The 24,178-nt window shown below is 48.1% G+C and overlaps 1 protein-coding gene across 1 annotated transcript in view; it reads right to left on the bottom strand.

Annotated features, from left to right (window-relative positions):
• Positions 1-23,023, bottom strand: part of GPS2 (G protein pathway suppressor 2) — a 104,734-nt gene extending 81,711 nt beyond the window's left edge. The window contains exon 1 of the mRNA XM_088462529.1: positions 22,899-23,023. Coding sequence (XP_088318655.1) covers positions 22,899-22,988 — 90 coding nt within the window. The 5' untranslated portion in view covers positions 22,989-23,023. The remainder of the gene's footprint in view (positions 1-22,898) is intronic.
• Positions 23,024-24,178: the final 1,155 nt, after the last annotated feature.

The following is a 24,178-nucleotide window of genomic DNA, read 5'->3' as shown; positions in this document are numbered from 1 at the left end:
CAGCCTGCTCTGCCACCCTCACCTTACTCTCCTACCCTCAGCCTGCTCTGCCACCATCCCCTTACTCTCTTACCCTCAGCCTGCTCTACCACCCTCACCTTACTCTCCTACCCTCAGCCTGCTCTGCCACCTTCACCTTACTCTCCTACCCTCAGCCTGCTCTGCAACCGTCACCATACTCTCCTACCCTCAGCCTGCTCTGCCACCCCCACCTTACTCTCCTACCCTCACCCTGCAACCCTCACCTTACTCTCCTACCCTCAGCCTGCTCTGCCACCCTCACCCTACTCTGCCACCCCCACCTTCCTCTCCTACCCTCACCCTGCTCAGCCACCCTCACCTTACTCTCCTGCCCTCAGACTTCTCTGCCACCCTCACCTTACTCTCCTACCCTCACCTTACTCTCCTACACTCAGCCTGCTCTGCCACCATCCCCTTTACTCTCCTACCCTCAGCCTGCTCTGCCACCCTCACCTTACTCTCTTACCCTCAGCCTGCTCTGCCACCCTCACCCTACTCTGCCACCCCCACCTTCCTCTCCTACCCTCAGCCTGCTCTGCCACCCTCACCTTACTCTCCTACCCTCAGGCTGCTCTGCCACCCTCACCTTACTCTCCTACCCTCAGGCTGCTCTGCCACCCTCACCTTACTCTCCTACCCTCAGCCTGCTCTGCCACACCCACCTTACTCTCCTACCCTGACCCTGCTCTGCCACCCTCACCGTACTCTCCTACCCTGACCCTGCCACCCTCACCCTACTCTGCCACCCCCACCTTCCTCTCCTACCCTCATCCTGCTCAGCCACCCTCACCTTACTCTCCTACCCTCACCTTACTCTCCTACACTCAGCCTGCTCTGCCACCATCCCCTTACTCTCCTACCCTCAGCCTGCTCTGCCACCCTCACCTTACTCTCTTACCCTCAGCCTGCTCTGCCACCCTCACAATACTCTGCCACCCTCACCCTACTCTGCTACCCCCACCTTCCTCTCCTACCCTCACCCTGCTCTGCCACCCTCACCTTACTCTCCTGCCCTCAGGCTTCTCTGCCACCCTCACCTTACTCTCCTACCCTCACCTTTCCTACCCTCAGCCTGCTCTGCCACCCTCACCTTACTCTCTTACCCTCAGCCTGCTCTGCCACCCTCACCTTACTCTGCCACCCCCACCTTCCTCTCCTACCCTCAGCCTGCTCTGCCACCATCCCCTTACTCTCCCATCCTCACCTTACTCTCCCACCCTGACCTTACTCTCTTGCCTACCCTCAGCCTGCTCTACCACCATCACCTTACTCTCCTAACCTCAGCCTGCTCTGCCACCATCCCCTTACTCTGCCACCCTCACCCTACTCTGCCACCCCCACCTTCCTCTCTTACCCTCAGCCTGCTCTGCCACCCTCACCTTACTCTCCCATCCTCACCTTACTCTCCCACCCTCACCTTACTCTCTTGCCTACCCTCAGCCTGCTCTACCACCATCACCTTACTCTCCTAACCTCAGCCTGCTCTGCCACCATCCCCTTACTCTCTTACCCTCAGCCTGCTCTGCCAGCCTCACTTACTCTCCCACCCTCAGCCTGCTCTACCACCATCCCCTTACTCTCCTGCCCTCACCTTACTCTCCTGCCCTCACCTTACTCTCCTGCCCTCACCTTACTCTCCTACCCTGCTCTACCATCCACACCTTACTCTTCTACCCTCACCTTGCGCTGCCACCCTCAGCCTGCGCTGCCACCCTCAGCCTGCGCTGCCACCCACTTCTGAAAAACTGACCCCCCCCCCCACCCACCCAAAAGGACGGGCCCTGCCTATTTTGTGAGTCCCGAGCCCCACAATCTCTGATGGCAGCCCTGATGTATACACACACTGGTATCAGTGACTTGGATATAATACTATGATGTATATACACACACTGGTATCAGTGACTTGGATATAATACTATGATGTATATACACACTGGTATCAGTGACTTGGATATAATACTATGATGTATGTACACACTGTTATCAGTGACTTGGATAACAAGAGATATGGTAAGAACTTACCTTTGTTATCTCTGTTTCTACGAAGTCCATAGGGTCCACAGGGTTGACCTTGGGGTATAGGTTGGGAACCAAATCCGGGCACCACGCAGTTAAAGCTTTTAGCTCCCAGGATGCACTGGGTCCACTCTCCCTATAACCCCACCCCCAAGCCAGAGGCACCTCAGTTTGTAAGTAGCCAAAGGCCGGAGAAGGAGAGAAAAAGAGAGAGAAAACTGGAACACTCAATAACCATACTCACCGAAATGGGAGACGGAAAACCGGTGACCAGCCACACAGCCCATATGAAGCCAGGTGCGTCAGGGCGGGCGCCCTGTGGACCCTATGGACTTCGTAGAAACAGAGATAACAAAGGTAAGTTCTTACCATATCTCTTGTTTTCTACTTCAGGGTCCATAGGGGGTCCACAGGGTTGACCTTGGGGATGTCCCAAAGCAGTTCAACCAAGGGTGGGGACGCTCCTGTGCTGAGAGGAGAATCCGTCGCCAAAAAGGAAGCATCCTGAGAGGCAAAGGAAACCAATGCCTAGAACCTTAAAAAGGTGTGGACAGAAGACCACGTGGCCACCTAGTAAGGCAAAACAGCCGAGGCGCCACAGCGAGCCGCACACGAGGGTCACATGGCCCAAGAAAAAACAAGCATCAACAACAGGAAGGCCTACCCATGGGTAGGCCCCTGAGGAAGACCTACGAGGCCATCCAAGCCAACATTTGGTTATAGGCCGGCCATCCTTTCCTGTGAAAACCAGAAATCTCAGACCACCAATAAGGAGTCCGATTTCCGTAAGGAACCTGAACGGATCACATAAATCCAAAGAGGCCAGACCACAGTCAATGAGGCCACACCAGCCGAGAGGACTGGGGACAGAATGGCCGTACCATAAGTTCCAGAATAATATGGAACCTGAAAACCACTAAGAAGAAACACAGGGCGAGAGCAACTCCCACCCTGACATGATGCCCTCCAGAAGAGGGAGCCACATGAGAACGCTCCCAATTCAGACACTCTCCTGGTTGATATAAACACCCTGAGAGAAAGAGAGAGCCTAAGCAATAGACCATGTAATGGCTATCACAACCAGCGGTTCCATTGACTGTCCCCGGAGGTAACGAAGAACCACTACTTACTCCCAAGGAGTCCCTAGGGAGGACAAATGGAGGCATAATCAAGAAAACACTCCAAAGGATGAACTGGATACCAGAGTGAAGCAATTCCATATCTTAACCATACTGACAGTGTAGAGATCCGCACTGTCAGGAAGACCAGGCCAAGTGTGAAACCCAAGCCAGCCGGAAGGAATGCCAGAATATCTGGAAATCCTGGACACCGGAGGATTGTATCGACAGGTACAATACCATAAGATTTATGGCTGCCACAGTTTGTGGTAGGTCCCAGCAAAAGCTGATCCATGTGCTCTAATCATTCCAACGATGACAAAGCCAGGGAAGCCGTAAGACCACTGTAAGGACACAGTCAAAGACAAACGACCCAGGTCCAAGGCAAAACCAATGACCCTGAGACAACAGGTCCGGGCAGTGAAGCATCAGGGATGGAGTATCGATGTAGAGACTCCGAAGATCCAAGTACCCCTGACATCTGGGGCAATCAGGAGCCACCAGCAGGAAAGCATCTCCGTCTCGATTGAAAACACTTCCAAAGACCTCGAGGAAGAAGGGAGACCGGAGAACACAGGTACACAAAGTGGAAGGACCACTTCACCGACAAAGAGTCGCTGAAGTTTGCTTCAGAATCCCCAGAGCTGAACTGTAACACCATAGTGTGATAAAGTCAGAAGGCCATGAGGGTCACCTCAGGAGGCCCCCCCCCCCTGCTCACCAGGAGATGAAACCTCTCTTGGGGAAGAGACTAGTCCCCGGGATGCACGTCGTGACGGCTGAGGACTCCCGCTTCCCAATGGAGAGCTCCTGAAATGAACGCTGCCGAGATGGTCGGGAGGAGACCCTCGGACTATGTCCGAATATGTGACATACCTGTCATTGCCACCCAACGAACAGTGTTGCTAAAAAGGAAGCCACTGTCCTGACCCTGTCGGACTGAACCTTTTCAGGTTCACCGGGAAACAAGAGTTATGCCAGAGTAAGTTAATTGACAGGGTGGAATCGACAGACGTCCAACTGCACTGAAAAGGATTCGATCCAGACACTGTCCCTAGCAAAGAAAACCCTGGACGAGATGGCCATAGCCACCCGGACAGGGACCGACTTGCCTCCGGAGAGAGCATCATCGTTTGAACAGTTATCCGACAGAAAAAACTCATTCCATCTGGAGATGAGCCAATTATGGAAAGGCCTGGAATGGAACTGAGCCCATTCCACCATGCATCCCAGAGTGTAAAGACATCTGTCGACTGCGCAGACAACCATGTACTCCTAATGGAAGAGAGGAGATTCCGTCTTACGCCAGAAGAATTCTCAGATTCTGAGAATCCAGCAGGGATCCTAGATGAAGAATACCCAGAGAGGGATGCAGGGAGGACTTTTTCCCCGTTGATTAAACGTCTGCACCCTGAAGAAGCCACAGTCATCCTGACCTGGCCGTAAAGTACCCCGGTGATCCCGCTAAGAGCAGGAGGCCGTCCAGGTACAGGAGCATTGGGATATACTGAACAGAAGAACTGTCAGAAAATCCAAAACGCTGGTAAACCCCTGTGGGGCTGAGGACAGTCCCAACAGGCAGAGCCCGAAAAATTGTAAGTGTTGCTGTGATACAGCAAACCTCAGCCCATGCTGAGGAAAGGTCTCTGTAAGTACCCGTAGGCACGCGTCCTGTATATCCAGTGATACCCTAAAGTCCCCAGGTTCCAAACATCGTATGATGGAGCATAGGGATTTCCTCCTGAGCCCAGGTAGCTTTAGGAACTGGTTCAGGGAATTGAGACAGAGAACAGGCCAAAGAGGACCATTCAGCCACCGCACCAGAAAGAAAACAGAACAACCAGTCCCTCACTGAGATAGTGGGGATGGCCCAATTAGCTCCGCTTACCGCAACAACTGCATAGCTTTCTGGATCTGTAAGGCCCTTGTAAAGAGGGCGTACCCTCCTACCCACGTAGCCGCGGCAACTTGACACTAATACCAGGCGAACTGAGAAAATCGGTATCTCCCAGTTGTAGGCCTGTCCCGTCAGACTGAAGAGATATCCGAAGGTTCAGAAGCAGGATCGGCTGGCAGTCCAGGCCTGCTCGGTACTGGATATGTCGGCCCTTGTAGATGCCGACAGTCTACGAAGAAACAGACCTTTAGGCTGACCCAGAGGACAAAAAAGACTTAACAGACTTAGTCTGAGGCCTTGTAGTGGGCATAGCTGAAAGCGGTAAACTTGTCGTTAGTAATACTGCCAATGTTACTACAATCTTGTCAAGGTCAGGACCAAACAATATCTACCCTATAGATGGTATCTGCACCTCTGCATTCCCAGAGCGCAGCCATAGGGTATTACGGAGGATACAGTCGCAGCCGGAACTCTGAAAGTTTGGAGCTGGTATCCAATATAGGCATTTCCACCTATGACAACAGCATATATTACGTGAGCGACCAAATACATTTGAACCCCCGACGTGTTGGAGGGGAAAAAACGTTACAAATGCATCAACCCAATATGCAATAGTATTAACCAACCATGCTATCGCCATGGTAGGATGGGTAACAACTCCTGAAAGCAAGTATACTGATTTCAGGCAGAGTTACCACCTACGGATCCGAAGAATCCGACCACGCAGGAATGGGAGGCGTAGTAACGTCTGTAATCAGACGAGTAACACGCCCATCCCCCCCAGGAGGGGCTCGTGATGACCCTCAGGGAATTTGGGACAGGAGGCCAAACACTGTTGTAACACCTCCTATCTGGCAACAGCCAGAGTCCCGCTATGCGATCCACCCGCTAGTCAGCAACAGGTAACCCGAAGGCACGCAATACTGAGGGTGTATGATACAGGTGCAGGTCAACATTCACTCTAACCAGAATGGACCTGCTACCAGCCCTAAAGCAGGGATAATAATACCTGAAATAGGCTTCCCCCCGTGTAAGAGGGAAAGAGCCCCGAACAGTACCCAGTTCACGGCAGAGCCAACTGGGAAGTAACCACAGGGCGTCAACCACGCCAATTAGCGTTTCGTAGAAAACGACATCCACCCAGGGTGGCTGTTGTGGTAATCCCTGCAAGGGGAATGACAGACTATTGTGGCACAAGGGGGAATTCATATACTGCGAAAAAAACCCTGTAGGGAGCGGTAGTCTGTGTCACAGGGGAAGAGTGCAAGAAGCTGCGAGATACCCTGAGATGAAAAGGGCAGTATGGTGAAGTAACCACAAGTGAGGTACAACAATGGGGCCCGCCCGGCGATCCGCAATTGAGAGGATCCCGAGAAAACAAACCGCCCAAGGGGGTCGTGAAAGAGGCCGGCACCAGATGACGCCACATACAGAACCCTTTATGAGTCAAATCCTCCGCACTAACACCTGCAGCACATGACTTGCAGGATAGTAAAAATGGGTGCAGTATAACGCTCTATCTCCTGGTCAGACATATCTGACCAACCCTCTTGGCGGAAATATTAAGCAGCGCTATACTGGTCCTGACTGATGCCAAAAATTAGCTGCAGGGACCCATTTTCAGCGTATGCAACACACAGTTCCATCTAAAATATGGCAACGTGCAGCACGCAACAGTATGTGACAAACCACACAAATATTAACCAGTATATAAATGTGAGGTCTCAGAACCACCCTAAGTACAGCTGTATTAGGGCAGATAAAGAAAAGGGATAGATATACACTGACAGGTGAGAGAATAAAGTACAGTCAGCACTAGCATAAGTCACATACAATGCAGATATACACATATATACATAAACATGTCACATAATATACTGCACTATTACACTGCATTCAACTGCCCAGATTCAGTGTCTGGGAAGGCTACAGCGCTGTGTACACTGACCTGATGGTGATGTACGCAGGGGGACTGGACTCACTGCCATCCTGAGAGATTTCTGCTGCACCACAGAGAAATGGCCGCTGGAGACCTCAGAAGAAGCGTGGCCCGCGGAGGAAGCAGCTCAGCGACGCCAGACTATGGATACTGAAAGGCGCGCTGAGCTGAGGGGAGGAGCCGCTGTAACAGGGAAGGCTGCCTCCCCTGGCCGGCTATTAACCCCCGGGACGCCGGCTCCCTGCACCGATCGTTAAGTCCCTGGTGGTCTAGTGGACACACGGGGTATGGGGGGGCCCGCCGCCACTGCCGGCGCCTCCGGTCTGTCCCCTGAGACCGGAGGCACAGGACTGCATTTGAAATGCGCGGATCACCGCAAGCGGTGATCCGCGACCTTACCTGCTCCCCGTGGATCCGGCAGCAGTCCTGGGCGCCCGCAGAGTCCGGCTAGTACAGACTCTGGGGTCCCGCTGAGATCCCCAGATCTGTACTGGCGTCTCAGCGCCAGCGGGGTGACGGAGCGGCAGCTTAGACGTCCTATGGACAGTCCGACGCTGCCGCTCTGAAGAATCCAAAGTCCATGAAAAAACTTTGTCCCTAAAAAAATAAAATAAGCTTAGGGGCTGCTAATCAGCTCCCCCTGCGCTAACGGTGACCCGACTCCGGCCGGGCACCAACTTAAACTGAGGTGCCTCTGGCTTGGGGGTGGGGTTATAGGGAGAGTGGACCCAGTGCATCCTGGGAGCTAAAAGCTTTAACTGCGTGGTGCCCGGATTTGGTTCCCAACCTATACCCCAAGGTCAACCCTGTGGACCCCCTATGGACCCTGAAGTAGAAATAATACTATGATGTATATACACACTGGTATCAGTGACTTGGATATAATACTATGATGTATATACACACTGGTATCAGTGACTTGGATATAATACTATGATGTATATACACACTGTTATCAGTGACTTGGATATAATACTATGATGTATATAGACACTGGTATCAGTGACTTGGATATAATACTATGATGTATATACACTGGTATCAGTGACTTGGATATAATACTATGATGTATATATACACTGGTATCAGTGACTTGGATATAATACTATGATGTATATACACTGGTATCAGTGACTTGGATATAATACTATGATGTATATATACACTGGTATCAGTGACTTGGATATAATACTATGATGTATATACACACTGGTATCAGTGACTTGGATATAATACTATGATGTATATACACTGGTATCAGTGACTTGGATATAATACTATGATGTATATACACTGTTATCAGTGACTTGGATATAATACTATGATGTATATATACACTGGTATCAGTGACTTGGATATAATACTATGATGTATATACACACTGGTATCAGTGACTTGGATATAATACTATGATGTATATAGACACTGTTATCAGTGACTTGGATATAATACTATGATGTATATACACACTGGTATCAGTGACTTGGATATAATACTATGATGTATATACATACTGTTATCAGTGACTTGGATATAATACTATGATGTATATACACTGTTATCAGTGACTTGGATATAATACTATGATGTATATACACTGTTATCAGTCACTTGGATATAATACTATGATGTATATATACACACACTGGTATCAGTGACTTGGATATAATACTATGATGTATATACACTGTTATCAGTGACTTGGATATAATACTATGATGTATATACACACTGTTATCAGTGACTTGGATATAATACTATGATGTATATACACACTGTTATCAGTGACTTGGATATAATACTATGATGTATATACACTGTTATCAGTGACTTGGATATAATACTATGATGTATATACACTGTTATCAGTGACTTGGATATAATACTATGATGTATATAGACTGTTATCAGTGACTTGGATATAATACTATGATGTATATACACTGTTATCAGTGACTTGGATATAATACTATGATGTATATAGACACTGTTATCAGTGACTTGGATATAGTACTATGATGTATATATACACTGTTATCAGTGACTTGGATATAATACTATGATGTATATAGACACTGGTATCAGTGACTTGGATATAATACTATGATGTATAATATGAGATATGGTAAGAACTTACCCTTGTTATCTCTATTTCTACGAAGTCCATAGGGTTCCACAGGATACCTTGGGGTATAGGTGTGACGTCAGTCGCAGGGCACCAAAGAGTTAAGCTTTCAGCCTCCCAGGATGCACTAGGTCCCCCTCCTATACCCCGCCCCCGGGCCAAGGCACCTCAGTTAGTTACCAAGCCATAGGCCGGAGGAGGAGAAGGAAGAGAGAGAACAAAGATCTGGACACATACAAGAATCACATTCTCACCAGAGGGAGACGGAAAACCGGTGACCAGAGCAAAGCCCATCTGCAGCACAGGTGCGACAGGGCGGGAGTCCTGTGGAACCCTATGGACTTCGTAGAAATAGAGATAACAAGGGTAAGTTCTTACCATATCTCATATTTTCTACTTCAGGGTCCATAGGGTATCCACAGGATACCTTGGGGATGTCCCAAAGCAGTATCCTTTAAGGGTGGGGACGCTCCTGTGCAGAAAGGAGAATCCGCCGCCCGAAGGAAGCATCCTGAGAGGCGAAGGTGTCAAACCTGTAATACCTCACGAAGGTATGGACAGAAGACCACGTAGCAGCCTTGCAGATCTGAACTGCCGAGGCACCACGTCGAGCTGCCCACGAAGGACCCACAGACCTAGTGGAATGAGCCTTCAGAGAAGGAGGGACCGGTAGGCCTTCATGAAGATAAGCTTCAGAAATAGCCATACGGATCCAGGCTGCCAAAGTTTGCTTTGAAGCAGGCCAACCCTTTTTACGGAAGCCAAAGAGGACAAACAAAGCGTCCGACTTCCTAAACGAAGAAGTGCGGTCAACATAAGTCCTTAAGGCCCGCACAACATCCAAAGAGGCCTCACCCACGGAAAGACCCGGTGAGTTAAAGGCCGGAACAACTATTTCCTCGTTAATATGAAACTGGGAAACAACTTTGGGAAGAAACTCGGGCCGAGTGCGGAGCACTGCCCTGTTCCCATAAAAAACCAAGAAAGGGGGTCTACAAGAAAGAGCCCCTAACTCAGAAACACGTCTGGCCGAAGCAATGGCCAGAAGGAAAACAGTCTTAGCTGTTAGCCATTTAAGATCCACTGAGCCCAGTGGTTCAAACGGCGGTCCTTGGAGAGCCCTCAGGACCACAGCCAAATCCCAAGGCGCCACAGGTGGAACAAAGGGCGGCTGAATGCGGAGAACACCCTGCATAAAGGTGCGCACATCCGGGATTGTAGCAATCCTACGGTGAAACCAGACAGATAGGGCCGAAACCTGTACCTTCAAAGAAGCAAGGCGAAGCCCATGATCTAGTCCCGCTTGCAGAAAGGCGAGAATCCGAGACAGACGAAACTCCCGCGGTGCATAACCTCTCGGTCGACACCACTGGAAGAACGTATGCCACACGCGATGGTATATCCTCGCGGAAGACGGTTTCCGAGCTCGCAACATGGTACGCACCACAGAGCTGGAAAACCCCCGGGACCTCAGCATGGCCGTCTCAACAGCCACGCCGTCAAAGACAGCCGAGTCAGGTCCGGGTGAAGGCAAGGACCCTGAGACAGAAGGTCCGGTCGTAGCGGCAACCGCAGAGGAATGTCCACGGACAGACCCTGAAGGTCTGAGAACCAGTGCCGTCTGGGCCACGCGGGAGCTATCAACAGGAGCGTCCCTCCTTCCTGTTTGAATTTCCGGATTACCCGTGGAAGAAGGGAGACCGGAGGGAACAGGTATGCGAACCGGAACGTCCACCGGACGGACAGAGCATCCACCAGAGACGCCCCTTCGTCTCTTGTGCGAGACCCGTACACCGGCAACTTGTTGTTGTGCCGGGACGCCATGAGGTCGATTTCTGGAAGACCCCACCTGTCCACCAGTAGTTGAAAAACGTCCGGGTGCAGGGACCATTCCCCCGGATGAACGTCCTGGCGACTTAGAAAGTCCGCCTCCCAATTGAGCACTCCCGGGATGAAGACCGCTGATATGGCCGGAAGATTGCGCTCCGCCCAAACCAGGATCCGAGAGACCTCTACGAGAGCCGCCCGACTGCGAGTTCCTCCTTGCCTGTTTATGTAGGCCACGGTGGTAGCGTTGTCCGACTGGACCTGCACCGGGCGACCCTGGAGAAACCGCTGTGCCTGCTGGAGAGCATTGAAGACCGCACGGAGTTCCAAGATATTTATTGGAAGCTCCGCTTCTGTCGGCGTCCACCTGTCCTGGAACAAGTGTGGACCCGAAACTGCTCCCCAGCCCCGAAGACTGGCGTCCGTTGTCAACAGGACCCAATTTGGAACCCAGAACGGACGTCCCTTGTTGAGGTGGGTCGTCTGTAACCACCACGTAAGGGACAGGCGAACCTCCTGGGTGAGCACAATCGTCTGGGACTTCAGAGACTGAGTCAGCCCGTTCCACTTGGACAGGATCAGGTGCTGCAGAGGTCTGGAGTGAAACTGGGCGTATTCCACCATGTCGAACACCGACACCATGGAGCCCAGTAACCTCATCGCCGAGTGTAAGGACACCCGGCGGCTGTGCAGACAACTGCGCACCCTTGACTGTAAAGCAGAGATCTTGTCCTCCGTCACGAAGATCCTTTGCTGTCCCGAGTCCAATAAGGCTCCAAGATGCAGAATCCTCCGAGACGGGATTAGAGTGGACTTCTGCCAGTTGATTAGCCAGCCGTGCCGTTGCAGCAGTGCAATGGTCAGGTCCAAGTGGCGTAACAGGAGCTCTGGAGATCCTGCCACCAATAACAGGTCGTCCAAATACGGCAACATGCGGACTCCCTGCAGCCGCAGAGAAGCCGCCATGACCGCCATCACCTTGGTGAAAACACGTGGTGCTGTTGCCAGGCCAAAAGGTAACGCCCGAAACTGGAAGTGGTCGCTGCTGATTGGCGCCATCAACAGTTCCTCAGGTTCGCAAAGAATAGGGACATGCAGGTAAGCGTCCTGTATGTCCAATGACACCAAGTAGTCCCCAGGTTCCAGCGCCAGAATGATGGACCGTAGGGTCTCCATCCGAAACTTCGGGACCCGCAAAGACTTGTTGAGTGCTTTGAGGTTGAGAATCGGACGATATGACCCATTGGGTTTCTGTACCAAAAATAGATTTGAATAGAAACCCTGGCCCCTCTGGGAGAATGGAACCGCCACTATAACTCCAGCCTGGAGCATAGTGTGCAATACCTTCCGCAGCTCCGTAGCCTTGTTCCGGTCTGATGGGAGACCCGTGGTGAAGAAGCGAGCCGGGGGTCTGTGCCGGAAGGAGAGGGCGTATCCGTGAGAAACCACCTCCAGAACCCAAGTGTCTGTCGTAGTGGTCGACCAACACTGGGCGAACTGTAGCAGGCGGCCTCCCACCCTGGGATCCCCCAAAGGGAGGCCCGGACCGTCAGGCCGCAGGCTTGTCATCTGGCTTGGGGGCCGGACGTCTGGTACTCCATGCCTGCTTCCGGGACTTGACCGATTTCTTAGGGCCAGCCTGTCGAGGAAACGACTGTGGTTTGGGCCTGCCCTGGGCCCTAGATGACCGAAAGGACGATGGTCCCGAACCAGAAGGAGCAGCGGCCGACGGGAGACAGGCAGATTTGGCTGCCGCCAGCGTGGCCACAATCTTATCCAGATCCGGACCGAAGAGAACTTCTCCGGTAAACGGCAACGCTTCCAGACCTTTCTTGGAATCTGCGTCCGCCTTCCAGGATCGCAGCCACAAGGTGCGACGAGCAGCTACCGCTGCTGAAGAAATTCTAGACACCAGAGTACTAATGTCTAGAGCCGCCTCGTTGATGTAGGTGGCCGAATCACGGAGATTGCCAATCAACTCCGCCTGATCGGCCGGACAGTCGGATTCAAAAGAAGCCTCTAATGAATCCGCCCAGCGCTCCATCGCTCTGGCAACCCAGCAAATGGCCATAGCCGGCCGTGCTGCCCCCCCTGCAAGGGAATAAGCGGACTTCAGGCAGATTTCTACCTTGCGGTCCGTAGCATCCTTAAGGGAGGACATGGATGGCATCGGCAATGTGGCACTACGGACAAGACGGGTCACGTGAGAATCCACCTGTGGAGGGGATTCCCACTTCGCAAAATAATTATCCGCGAACGGATAAGCCACCGCCAGGCGTCTCTGCGGCTGGTATCTTTTGCCAGGTTGTTTCCACGCCTCCTCTAAATGGTCCACCAACTGACCCGAAAGAGGAAAGACTGTGGCATCGCCCTTCACATCTTTGAAAAAGGCATACTTAGATTTAGCCGCTGGGGGAACTTCGTCCTCAATCACCAAGGCTGTGCGGACCGCCCGAATAAGTCCAGGAATATATACTTTGGACTTAGCATCAGCGTCCTTAGTATGGAGAGGTTCCTGATCGTAAGGATCTAGAATCTCCCCATCATCAGACGTCCCTTCGTCATCCTCATAAGGAGCGGACAGAGACGCCACCGGCCTTTTATGAGACCGCATCACAGACTCCCCTTGCAACACATCCGACAAGTGCTGTACAGAACTCGTCAGGGAGTTAACCCACGCTGGCTCCTGAGAACCCGGGAGCGGGGAAATAGGGAGACTGTGGGGTACCACCAATTGTCGTGGGAACCCCTGCATGGGTGACGACACCACAGACTGCTGGGACAAACCCATCGGAGTAAACGCGGGCTGCGGAGCTAACTGGCCCACTAAAGCTGTTAACGCCTGAGCGAAACAAGCCCAGGGCGGCTCCTGTACCGGTGCTGTAACCGTAATAGGCCGCGCCATGGACAAACACTGCCGGCAAAGGCCCTCCGCGCTACCCTCCCCCTCCGCTAACGGTACTTTGCACGTGGTACACTGTAGCCGGAGGGGAAAATCACTTTCAGACATGATGGCACCACGTATGTGACCTCTCTCACCAATTAAGTATTAAATAGGCGAGAGACCACCCTGCAGCACCGCACCGCAAGGGCTTAGCAGAAAGAACAGGGACAGTAATAAAGCTGACAGTTTAGAGAAGAATAGTTACAGGCAGCAGCGCTAGCACAGTCACATACAATGCAGAGAAATAACAATTCCTGCACTAACAGCGCTGATCACTCAACTACACAGACACAGGGCCTGGTAGGACACAGCGCTGCATACACAGACCTGACCACAGCGGAGGAGAGGTATGCGGGGGGACCCAGACCACCATGCTTCCGTCCAGCGCTTCCAGCAGCGTTCACCATGCGTTCTGGAGAAGATGGCCGCCGAGGAGCAGAGAGGAGGCTGGCCTGGGGGAGGAGCGCTGCCACAGGACCAGTCGGCAGCATGCAGAGAGGGCTGTGTGCAGCGGGGGAGGCGCCGGCTGTGAGACAGGGAAGGCGCGCTCCCCTGGCATGCATTTAACCCCTGGGACGCCGCAGCGCTACCGCTCTGCTGCGGTCCGCTGTCCCAGGGGGTAGTGGAAGCGCAGGTTGGTCGCCTGGCTCCACGCTGCAGCCAGTCCCCAGGGAGCCCCCTGCCTGGGGACTTAGGACCATGTGATCAGCGGGGACCCACCGCGGGACCCCGCTGCTTACCTCTGTCCCCCTTGAATCCTGCCATGGTCCGGAGCATCTGGGGTCACCGCTAGCTGTGACCCCAGACGCCCACCAGCATCCCCGGATCAGTACCGGCGTTCTGGTACCGGCGGGGTGTAGGGAAGACAGCATGGACGTCAGGACTGACTGTCCATGCTGTTCATCCAGTTGTGCAGCCACAGCTGCATGAAGAATAAGCTTCAGGGGCTCTTCTAGCCCCCACTCCAACAGGTGCACCCGACTCCGGCCGGGCACCAAACTAAACTGGGGTGCCTTGGCCCGGGGGCGGGGTATAGGAGGGGGACCTAGTGCATCCTGGGAGGCTGAAAGCTTAACTCTTTGGTGCCCTGCGACTGACGTCACACCTATACCCCAAGGTATCCTGTGGAACCCTATGGACCCTGAAGTAGAAATACACACACTGTTATCAGTGACTTGGATATAATACTATGATGTATATACACACACTGGTGTCAGTGACTTGGATATAATACTATGATGTATATAGACACTAGTGTCAGTGACTTGTATATAATACTATGATGTATATAGACACTGGTATCAGTGACTTGGATATAATACTATGATGTATATACACACACTGGTATCAGTGACTTGGATATAATACTATGATGTATATAGACACTAGTGTCAGTGACTTGTATATAATACTATGATGTATATAGACACTAGTGTCAGTGACTTGTATATAATACTATGATGTATATAGACACTGGTATCAGTGACTTGGATATAATACTATGATGTATATAGACACTGTTATCAGTGACTTGGATATAATACTATGATGTATATACACTGGTATCAGTGACTTGGATATAATACTATGATGTATATATACACTGGTATCAGTGACTTGGATATAATACTATGATGTATATACATACTGTTATCAGTGACTTGGATATAGTACTATGATGTATATAGACACTGTTATCAGTGACTTGGATATAATACTATGATGTATATACACTGTTATCAGTGACTTGGATATAATACTATGATGTATATACACTGGTATCAGTGACTTGGATATAATACTATGATGTATATAGACACTGGTATCAGTGACTTGGATATAATACTATGATGTATATAGACACTGGTGTCAGTGACTTGTATATAATACTATGATGTATATAGACACTGGTATCAGTGACTTGGATATAATACTATGATGTATATATACACACACTGGTATCAGTGACTTGGATATAATACTATGATGTATATATACACTGTTATCAGTGACTTGGATATAATACTATGATGTATATAGACACTGGTATCAGTGACTTGGATATAATACTATGATGTATATATACACACACTGGTATCAGTGACTTGGATATAATACTATGATGTATATATACACTGTTATCAGTGACTTGGATATAATACTATGATGTATATAGACACTGGTATCAGTGACTTGGATATAATACTATGATGTATATATACACACACTGGTATCAGTGACTTGGATATAATACTATGATGTATATAGACACTGGTATCAGTGACTTGGATATAATACTATGATGTATATACATACTGTTATCAGTGACTTGGATATAATACTATGATGTATATAGACACTGTTATCAGTGACTTGGATATAATACTATGATGTATATAGACACTAGTGTCAGTGACTTGTATATAATACTATGATGTATATACACACTGTTATCAGTGACTTGGATATAATACTATGATGTATATATACACTTATCAGTGACTTGGATATAATACTATGATGTATATACATACTGTTATCAGTGACTTGGATATAATACTATGATGTATATAGACACTGTTATCAGTGACTTGGATATAGTACTATGATGTATATACACTGTTATCAGTGACTTGGATATAATACTATGATGTATATATACACTGGTATCAGTGACTTGGATATAATACTATGATGTATATAGACACTGTTATCAGTGACTTGGATGTAATACTATGATGTATATATACACACACTGGTATGAGTGACTTGGATATAGTACTATGATGTATATACACACTGTTATCAGTGACTTGGATATAATACTATGATGTATATACACACTGTTATCAGTGACTTGGATATAATACTATGATGTATATACACACTGGTATCAGTGACTTGGATATAGTACTATGATGTATATACACACTGGTATCAGTGACTTGGATATAATACTATGATGTATATAGACACTGTTATCAGTGACTTGGATATAATACTATGATGTATATACACACTGGTATCAGTGACTTGGATATAATACTATGATGTATATATACACTGGTATCAGTGACTTGGATATAATACTATGATGTATATAGACACTGGTGTCAGTGACTTGGATATAATACTATGATGTATATATACACTGTTATCAGTGACTTGGATATAATACTATGATGTATATATACACTGGTATCAGTGACTTGGATATAATACTATGATGTATATAGACACTGGTGTCAGTGACTTGGCTATAATACTATGATGTATATAGACACTGTTATCAGTGACTTGGATATAATACTATGATGTATGTACACACTGTTATCAGTGACTTGGATATAATACTATGATGTATATAGACAATGGTGTCAGTGACTTAGATATAATACTATGATGTATTATACACACTGTTATCAGTGACTTGGATATAATACTATGATGTATACACACACTGGTATCAGTGACTTGGATATAATACTATGATGTTTATACACACTGTTATCAATGATTTGGATATAATACTATGATGTATATAGACACTAGTGTCAGTGACTTGGATATAATACTATGATGTATATACATACTGTTATCAGTGACTTGAATATAGTACTATGATGTATATACACTGTTATCAGTGACTTGGATATAATACTATGATGTATATAGACACTAGTGTCAGTGACTTGGATATAATACTATGATGTATCCACACACTGTTATCAGTGACTTGGATATAATACTATGATGTATATAGACACTAGTGTCAGTGACTTGTATATAATACTATGATGTATGTACACACTGTTATCAGTGACTTGGATATAATACTATGATGTATATACATACTGTTATCAGTGACTTGGATATAGTACTATAATGTATATACACTGGTATCAGTGACTTGGATATAATACTATGATGTATATACACTGTTATCAGTGACTTGGATATAATACTATGATGTATATATACACTGTTATCAGTGACTTGGATATAATACTATGATGTATATACACTGTTATCAGTGACTTGGATATAATACTATGATGTATATACACTGTTATCAGTGACTTGGATATAATACTATGATGTATATATACACTGTTATCAGTGACTTGGATATAATACTATGATGTATATAGACACTGGTGTCAGTGACTTGGATATAATACTATGATGTATATAGACACTGGTGTCAGTGACTTGGATATAATACTATGATGTATATAGACACTGGTATCAGTGACTTGGATATAATACTATGATGTATATACACACTGGTATCAGTGACTTGGATATAATACTATGATGTATATAGACTGTTATCAGTGACTTGGATATAATACTATGATGTATATAGACACTGTTATCAGTGACTTGGATATAATACTATGATGTATATACACACTGATCATATACGAGATTACACTAAGGGGTAAAATTACTAAAGTGAGAGTTTGTAGAAGAATGTTGCCCATAGCAACCAATCAAATTCAACTTAACATTTTACTAGCACCTTCTAGAAGATAATAGCTAGACTCTGATTGGTTGCTATGGGCAACATCTCTTCTACAAACTCTCACTTTTTTTTTTTTTTAAATTGAGTTTATTTATTTAAAAGTTTTGGTTTCCATAACAAAACACAGAACCCAATACACAAAAACATAATCCCCCCACCCCCCATAAACCTCAAAAACTAAAGAAAAAAAAACCATTTGCATTATACATCCATTATCATATAATCTCATGAGATTAAAATCATAATTAAAATATCAGCGCAATACCTCTGAATAGAAGACAGCAGAAGAGCTACTAATACAGATGCAGCATGCCAAATAAACTCTCACTTTAGTAAATTTACCCCTAGAAGTACTATCACGTCCGACGCAGCCGTCTGACGGCGCTGCCATCCTTCCCGAATAGAAACGTCTGCCAGCCAGCACCTCCACTTGTATCATCTATACATAACTTCCACCAGCCAGCACCTCCACTTGTATCATCTATACATAACTTCCACCAGCGCCTCCACTTGTATCATCTATACATAACTTCCACCAGCCAGCACCTCCACTTGTATCATCTATACATAACTTCTACCAGCCAGCACCTCCACTTGTATCATCTATACATAACTTCTACCAGCCAGCACCTCCACTTGTATCATCTATACATAACTTCTACCAGCCAGCACCTCCACTTGTATCATCCTCTACATAACTTCTACCAGCCAGCACCTCCACTTGTATCATCCTCTACATAACTTCTACCAGCAGGCACCTCCACTTGTATCATCCTCTACATAACTTCTACCAGCCAGTACCTCCACTTGTATCGTCAATACATAACTTCCACCAGCCAGCACCTCACTTGTATCATCTATAAATAACTTCTACCCGCCAGCACCTCCACTTGTATCATCTATACATAACTTCCACCAGCCAGCACCTCCACTTGTATCATCTATACATAACTTCTACCAGCCAGCACCTCCACTTGTATCATCTATACATAACTTCCACCAGCCAGCACCTCCACTTGTATCATCTATACATAACTTCTACCAGCCAGCACCTCCACTTGTATCATCTATACATAACTTCTACCAGCCAGCACCTCCACTTGTATCATCTATACATAACATCCACCAGCCAGCACCTCCACATGTATCATCCTCTATATAACTTCTACCAGCCAGCACCTCCACTTGTATCATCTATATATAACTTCTACCAGCCAGCACCTCCACTTGTATCATCTAACTTCTACCAGCCAGCACCTCCACTTGTATCATCCTCTACATATCTTCTACAGCCAGCACCTCCACTAGTATCATCCTCTACATAACGTCTACCAGCCAGCACCTCCACATGTATCATCCTCTACATAACTTCCACCAGCCAGCACCTCCACTTGTATCATCTATACATAACTTCTACCAGCCAGCACCTCCACTTGTATCATCTATACATAACTTCCACCAGCCAGCACCTCACTTGTATCATCTATAAATAACTTCTACCTGCCAGCACCTCCACTTGTATCATCTATACATAACTTCTACCAGCCAGCACCTCCACTTGTATCATCTATACATAACTTCCACCAGCCAGCACCTCCACTTGTATCATCTATACATAACTTCTACCAGCCAGCACCTCCACTTGTATCATCTATACATAACTTCCACCAGCCAGCACCTCCACTTGTATCATCTATACATAACTTCTACCAGCCAGCACCTCCACTTGTATCGTCTATACATAACTTCCACCAGCCAGCACCTCACTTGTATCATCTATAAATAACTTCTACCCGCCAGCACCTCCACTTGTATCATCTATACATAACTTCCACCAGCCAGCACCTCCACTTGTATCATCTATACATAACTTCTACCAGCCAGCACCTCCACTTGTATCATCTATACATAACTTCCACCAGCCAGCACCTTCACTTGTATCATCTATACATAACTTCTACCAGCCAGCACCTCCACTTGTATCATCTATACATAACTTCTACCAGCCAGCACCTCCACTTGTATCATCCTCTACATAACTTCTACCAGCCAGCACCTCCACTTGTATCATCCTCTACATAACTTCTACCAGCCAGCACCTCCACTTGTATCATCCTCTACATAACTTCTACCCGCCAGCACCTCCACTTGTATCATCCTCTACATAACTTCCACCAGCCAGCACCTCCACATGTATCATCCTCTATATAACTTCCACCAGCCAGCACTTCCACTTATATCATCTATACAAAACATCCACCAGCCAGCACCTCCACTTGTATCATCCTCTACATAACTTCTACCAGCCAGCATCTCCACTTGTATCATCTATACATAACTTCAACCAGCCAGCACCTCCACTTGTATCATCTATTACTAACTTCTACAAGCCAGCACCTCCACTTATATCATCCTCTACATATCTTCTACAGCCAGCACCTCCACTTGTATCATCTATCAATAAACTTCCACCAGCCAGCACCTCCACTTGTATCATATATACATAACTTCCACCAGCCAGCACCTCCACTTGTATCATCTATACATAACTTCTACCAGCCCACACCTCCACTTGTATCATCCTCTACATAACTTCTACCAGCCAGCACCTCCACTTGAATCATCCTCTATATAACTTCTACCAGCCAGCACCTCCACTTGTATCATCCTCTACATAACTTCTACCAGCCAGCACCTCCACTTGTATCATCTACACATAAATTCCACCAGCCAGCACCTCCACTTGTATCGTCTACATAACTTCTACCAGCCAGCACCTCCACTTGTATCATCCTCTACATAACTTCCACCAGCCAGCACCTCCACTTGTATCATCCTCTACATAACTTCTACCAGCCAGCACCTCCACTTATATCATCTATACATAACTTCTACCTGCCAACACCTCCACTTGTATCATCAATATATAACTTCAACCAGCCAGCACCTCCACTTGTATCATCTATTACTAACTTCTACAAGCCAGCACCTCCACTTATATCATCCTCTACATAACTTCCACAAGCCAGCACCTCCACTTGTATAATCTATACATAACTTCTACCAGCCAGCACCTCCACTTGTATCATCTATTATTAACTTCTACAAGCTAGCACCTCCACTTGAATCATCCTCTACATATCTTCTACAGCCAGCACCTCCACTTGTATCATCTATACATAACTTCTACCAGCCAGCACCTCCACTTGTATCATCTATACATAACTTCTACCAGCCAGCACCTCCACTTGTATCATCTATACATAACTTCCACCAGCCAGCACCTCCACTTGTATCATCTATACATAACATCCACCAGCCAGCACCTCCACTTGTATCATCCTCTACATAACTTCTACCAGCACCTCCACTTGTATCATCTATACATAACTTCTACCAGCCAGCACTTCCACTTGTATCATCCTCTACATAACTTCTACCAGCCAGCATCTCCACTTGTATCATCCTCTATATAACTTCTACCAGCCAGCACCTCCACTTGTATCATCTATTATTAACTTCTACAAGCCAGCACCTCCACTTGTATCATCCTCTACATATCTTCTACAGCCAGCACCTCCATTAGTATCATCCTCTACATATCTTCTACAGCCAGCACCTCCACTTGTATCATCTATACATAAACTTCCACCAGCACCTCCACTTGTATCATCTATACATAACTTCCACCAGCCAGCACCTCCACTTGTATCATCTATACATAACTTCTACCAGCCAGCACCTCCACTTGTATCATCCTCTACATAACTTCTACCAGCCAGCAACTCCACTTGTATCATCCTCTATATAACTTCTACCAGCAAGCACCTCCACTTGTATCATCCTCTATATAACTTCTACCAGCAAGCACCTCCACTTGTATCATCTATACATAACTTCTACAGCCAGCACCTCCAGTTGTATCATCTATACATAAACTTCCACCAGCCAGCACCTCCACTTGTATCATCCTCTATATAACTTCTTCCAGCCAGCACCTCCACTTGTATCATCTACACATAAATTCCACCAGCCAGCACCTCCACTTGTATCATCCTCTATATAACTTCTACCAGCCAGCACCTCCACTTGTATCATCCTCTACATAACTTCTACCAGCCAGCACCTCCACTTGTGCTATCTATACATAACTTTCGCCAGCTAGCAAGTGCCAATACTCCCACCAACCAGTTTCCGCCAGCCGGCACCACCACCACCCATACACCACTTCTGCCAGTGCCAATATGCCCACCAACCACACAGCTTCCGCCAGTAAGTGCCAGCACCTCCACCCAACTGTTTGAAAGGTGGCAAGCTATGGTAGTATCCTACTGTCGCCGGGGCGACAGTCGCTAAGCTCCTTAGTACAACCCAACAGTCCTCAGATGTGTGACTATGGAGACGCTGGGAGTGTAACAAGCTAATTAAAAGTAGTGACAACATATAGTGGGTGATTAACGCTCTCTCGCCAGAGCTCCATTACCTGCTCTCGTGTCTCCTCCAGAGACATCCTCTCCTCCATCTCCTTCTTTCTCCTTCTCTCCTGTTCATCCCGTAGCTTCTGTTCCATCATTTTATCCACCTCTTCCTCCTCTGCAAAACAAAATCCACCCAGCAACTGGTGTATAAGCCATATATTCACTGTAATACTGCCTCCCGCTCCTCCAGTATCCCCCACCACATATATATACCCAGACTAAATCTCCCCCTCCTCCACCCCTATATACACCCAGTCTCAGCCTCCCCCTCCTCCACCATCCCCAACCCCTATATACACCCGGTCTCAGCCTTCCCCTCCTCCAAAATCCCCCACCCGTATATACACCCACTCTCAGCCTTCCCCTCCTCCAAAATCCCCCACCCCTATATACACCCAGTCTCAGCCTTCCACTCCTCCACTATCCCCCACCCCTATATACACCCAGTCTCAGCCTCCCCCTCCTCCACCATCCCCCACCGCATATACACCCAGTCTCAGCCTTCCCCCTCCTCCACTATCCCCCACCCCATATACACCCAGTTTCAGCCTCCCCTCCTGCAGCATCCCCCACCCCATATACACCCAGTTTCAACCTCCCTTCCTCCAGCATCCCCCACCCCTACATACACCCAGTATCAGCCCTCTCCTCCTCCACCATCCCCCACCCCCATATACACCCAGCCTTCCCCTCCTCCACCATCCCCCACCCCCATATACACCCAGTGTCAGCCTCCCCCTTCTGCACTATCCCCAACCCCTATATACACCGAGTAACAGCCTCCCCCTCCTCCACCCCTATATACACCCAGTCTCAGCCTCCCCCTCCTCCACCCCCATATACACCCAGTCTCAGCCTCCCCCTCCTCCACCATCCCCACCCCCATATACACTCAGTCTCAGCCTCCCCCTCCTCCACCCCCATATACACCCAGCCTCAGCCTTCCCCTCCTCCACCATCCCCCACCCCTATTATACACCCGGTCTCAGCCTCCCCCTCCTCCACCATCCCCCACCCCCCATATACACCCAGTCTCAGCCTCCCCTTACTCCACCATCTCCCACCCCTATATACACCCAGTCTCAGGCTCCCCCTACTCCACCATCCCCCACCCCTATATACACCCAGTCTCAGCCTCCCCCTCCTCCACCCACATATACACCCAGCCTCAGCCTTCCCCTCCTCCACCATCCCCCACCCCTATATACACCCGGTCTCAGCCTCCCCATCCTCCAACATCCCCCACCCCCATATACACCCAGTCTCAGCCTCCCCCTCCTCCACC

Source organism: Taudactylus pleione, unplaced genomic scaffold (assembly GCF_031769625.1).
Source record: "Taudactylus pleione unplaced genomic scaffold, aTauple2 ptg001263l, whole genome shotgun sequence".
NCBI lineage: Eukaryota > Metazoa > Chordata > Amphibia > Anura > Myobatrachidae > Taudactylus > Taudactylus pleione.
This window is presented reverse-complemented; position numbering and strand designations above follow the sequence as displayed.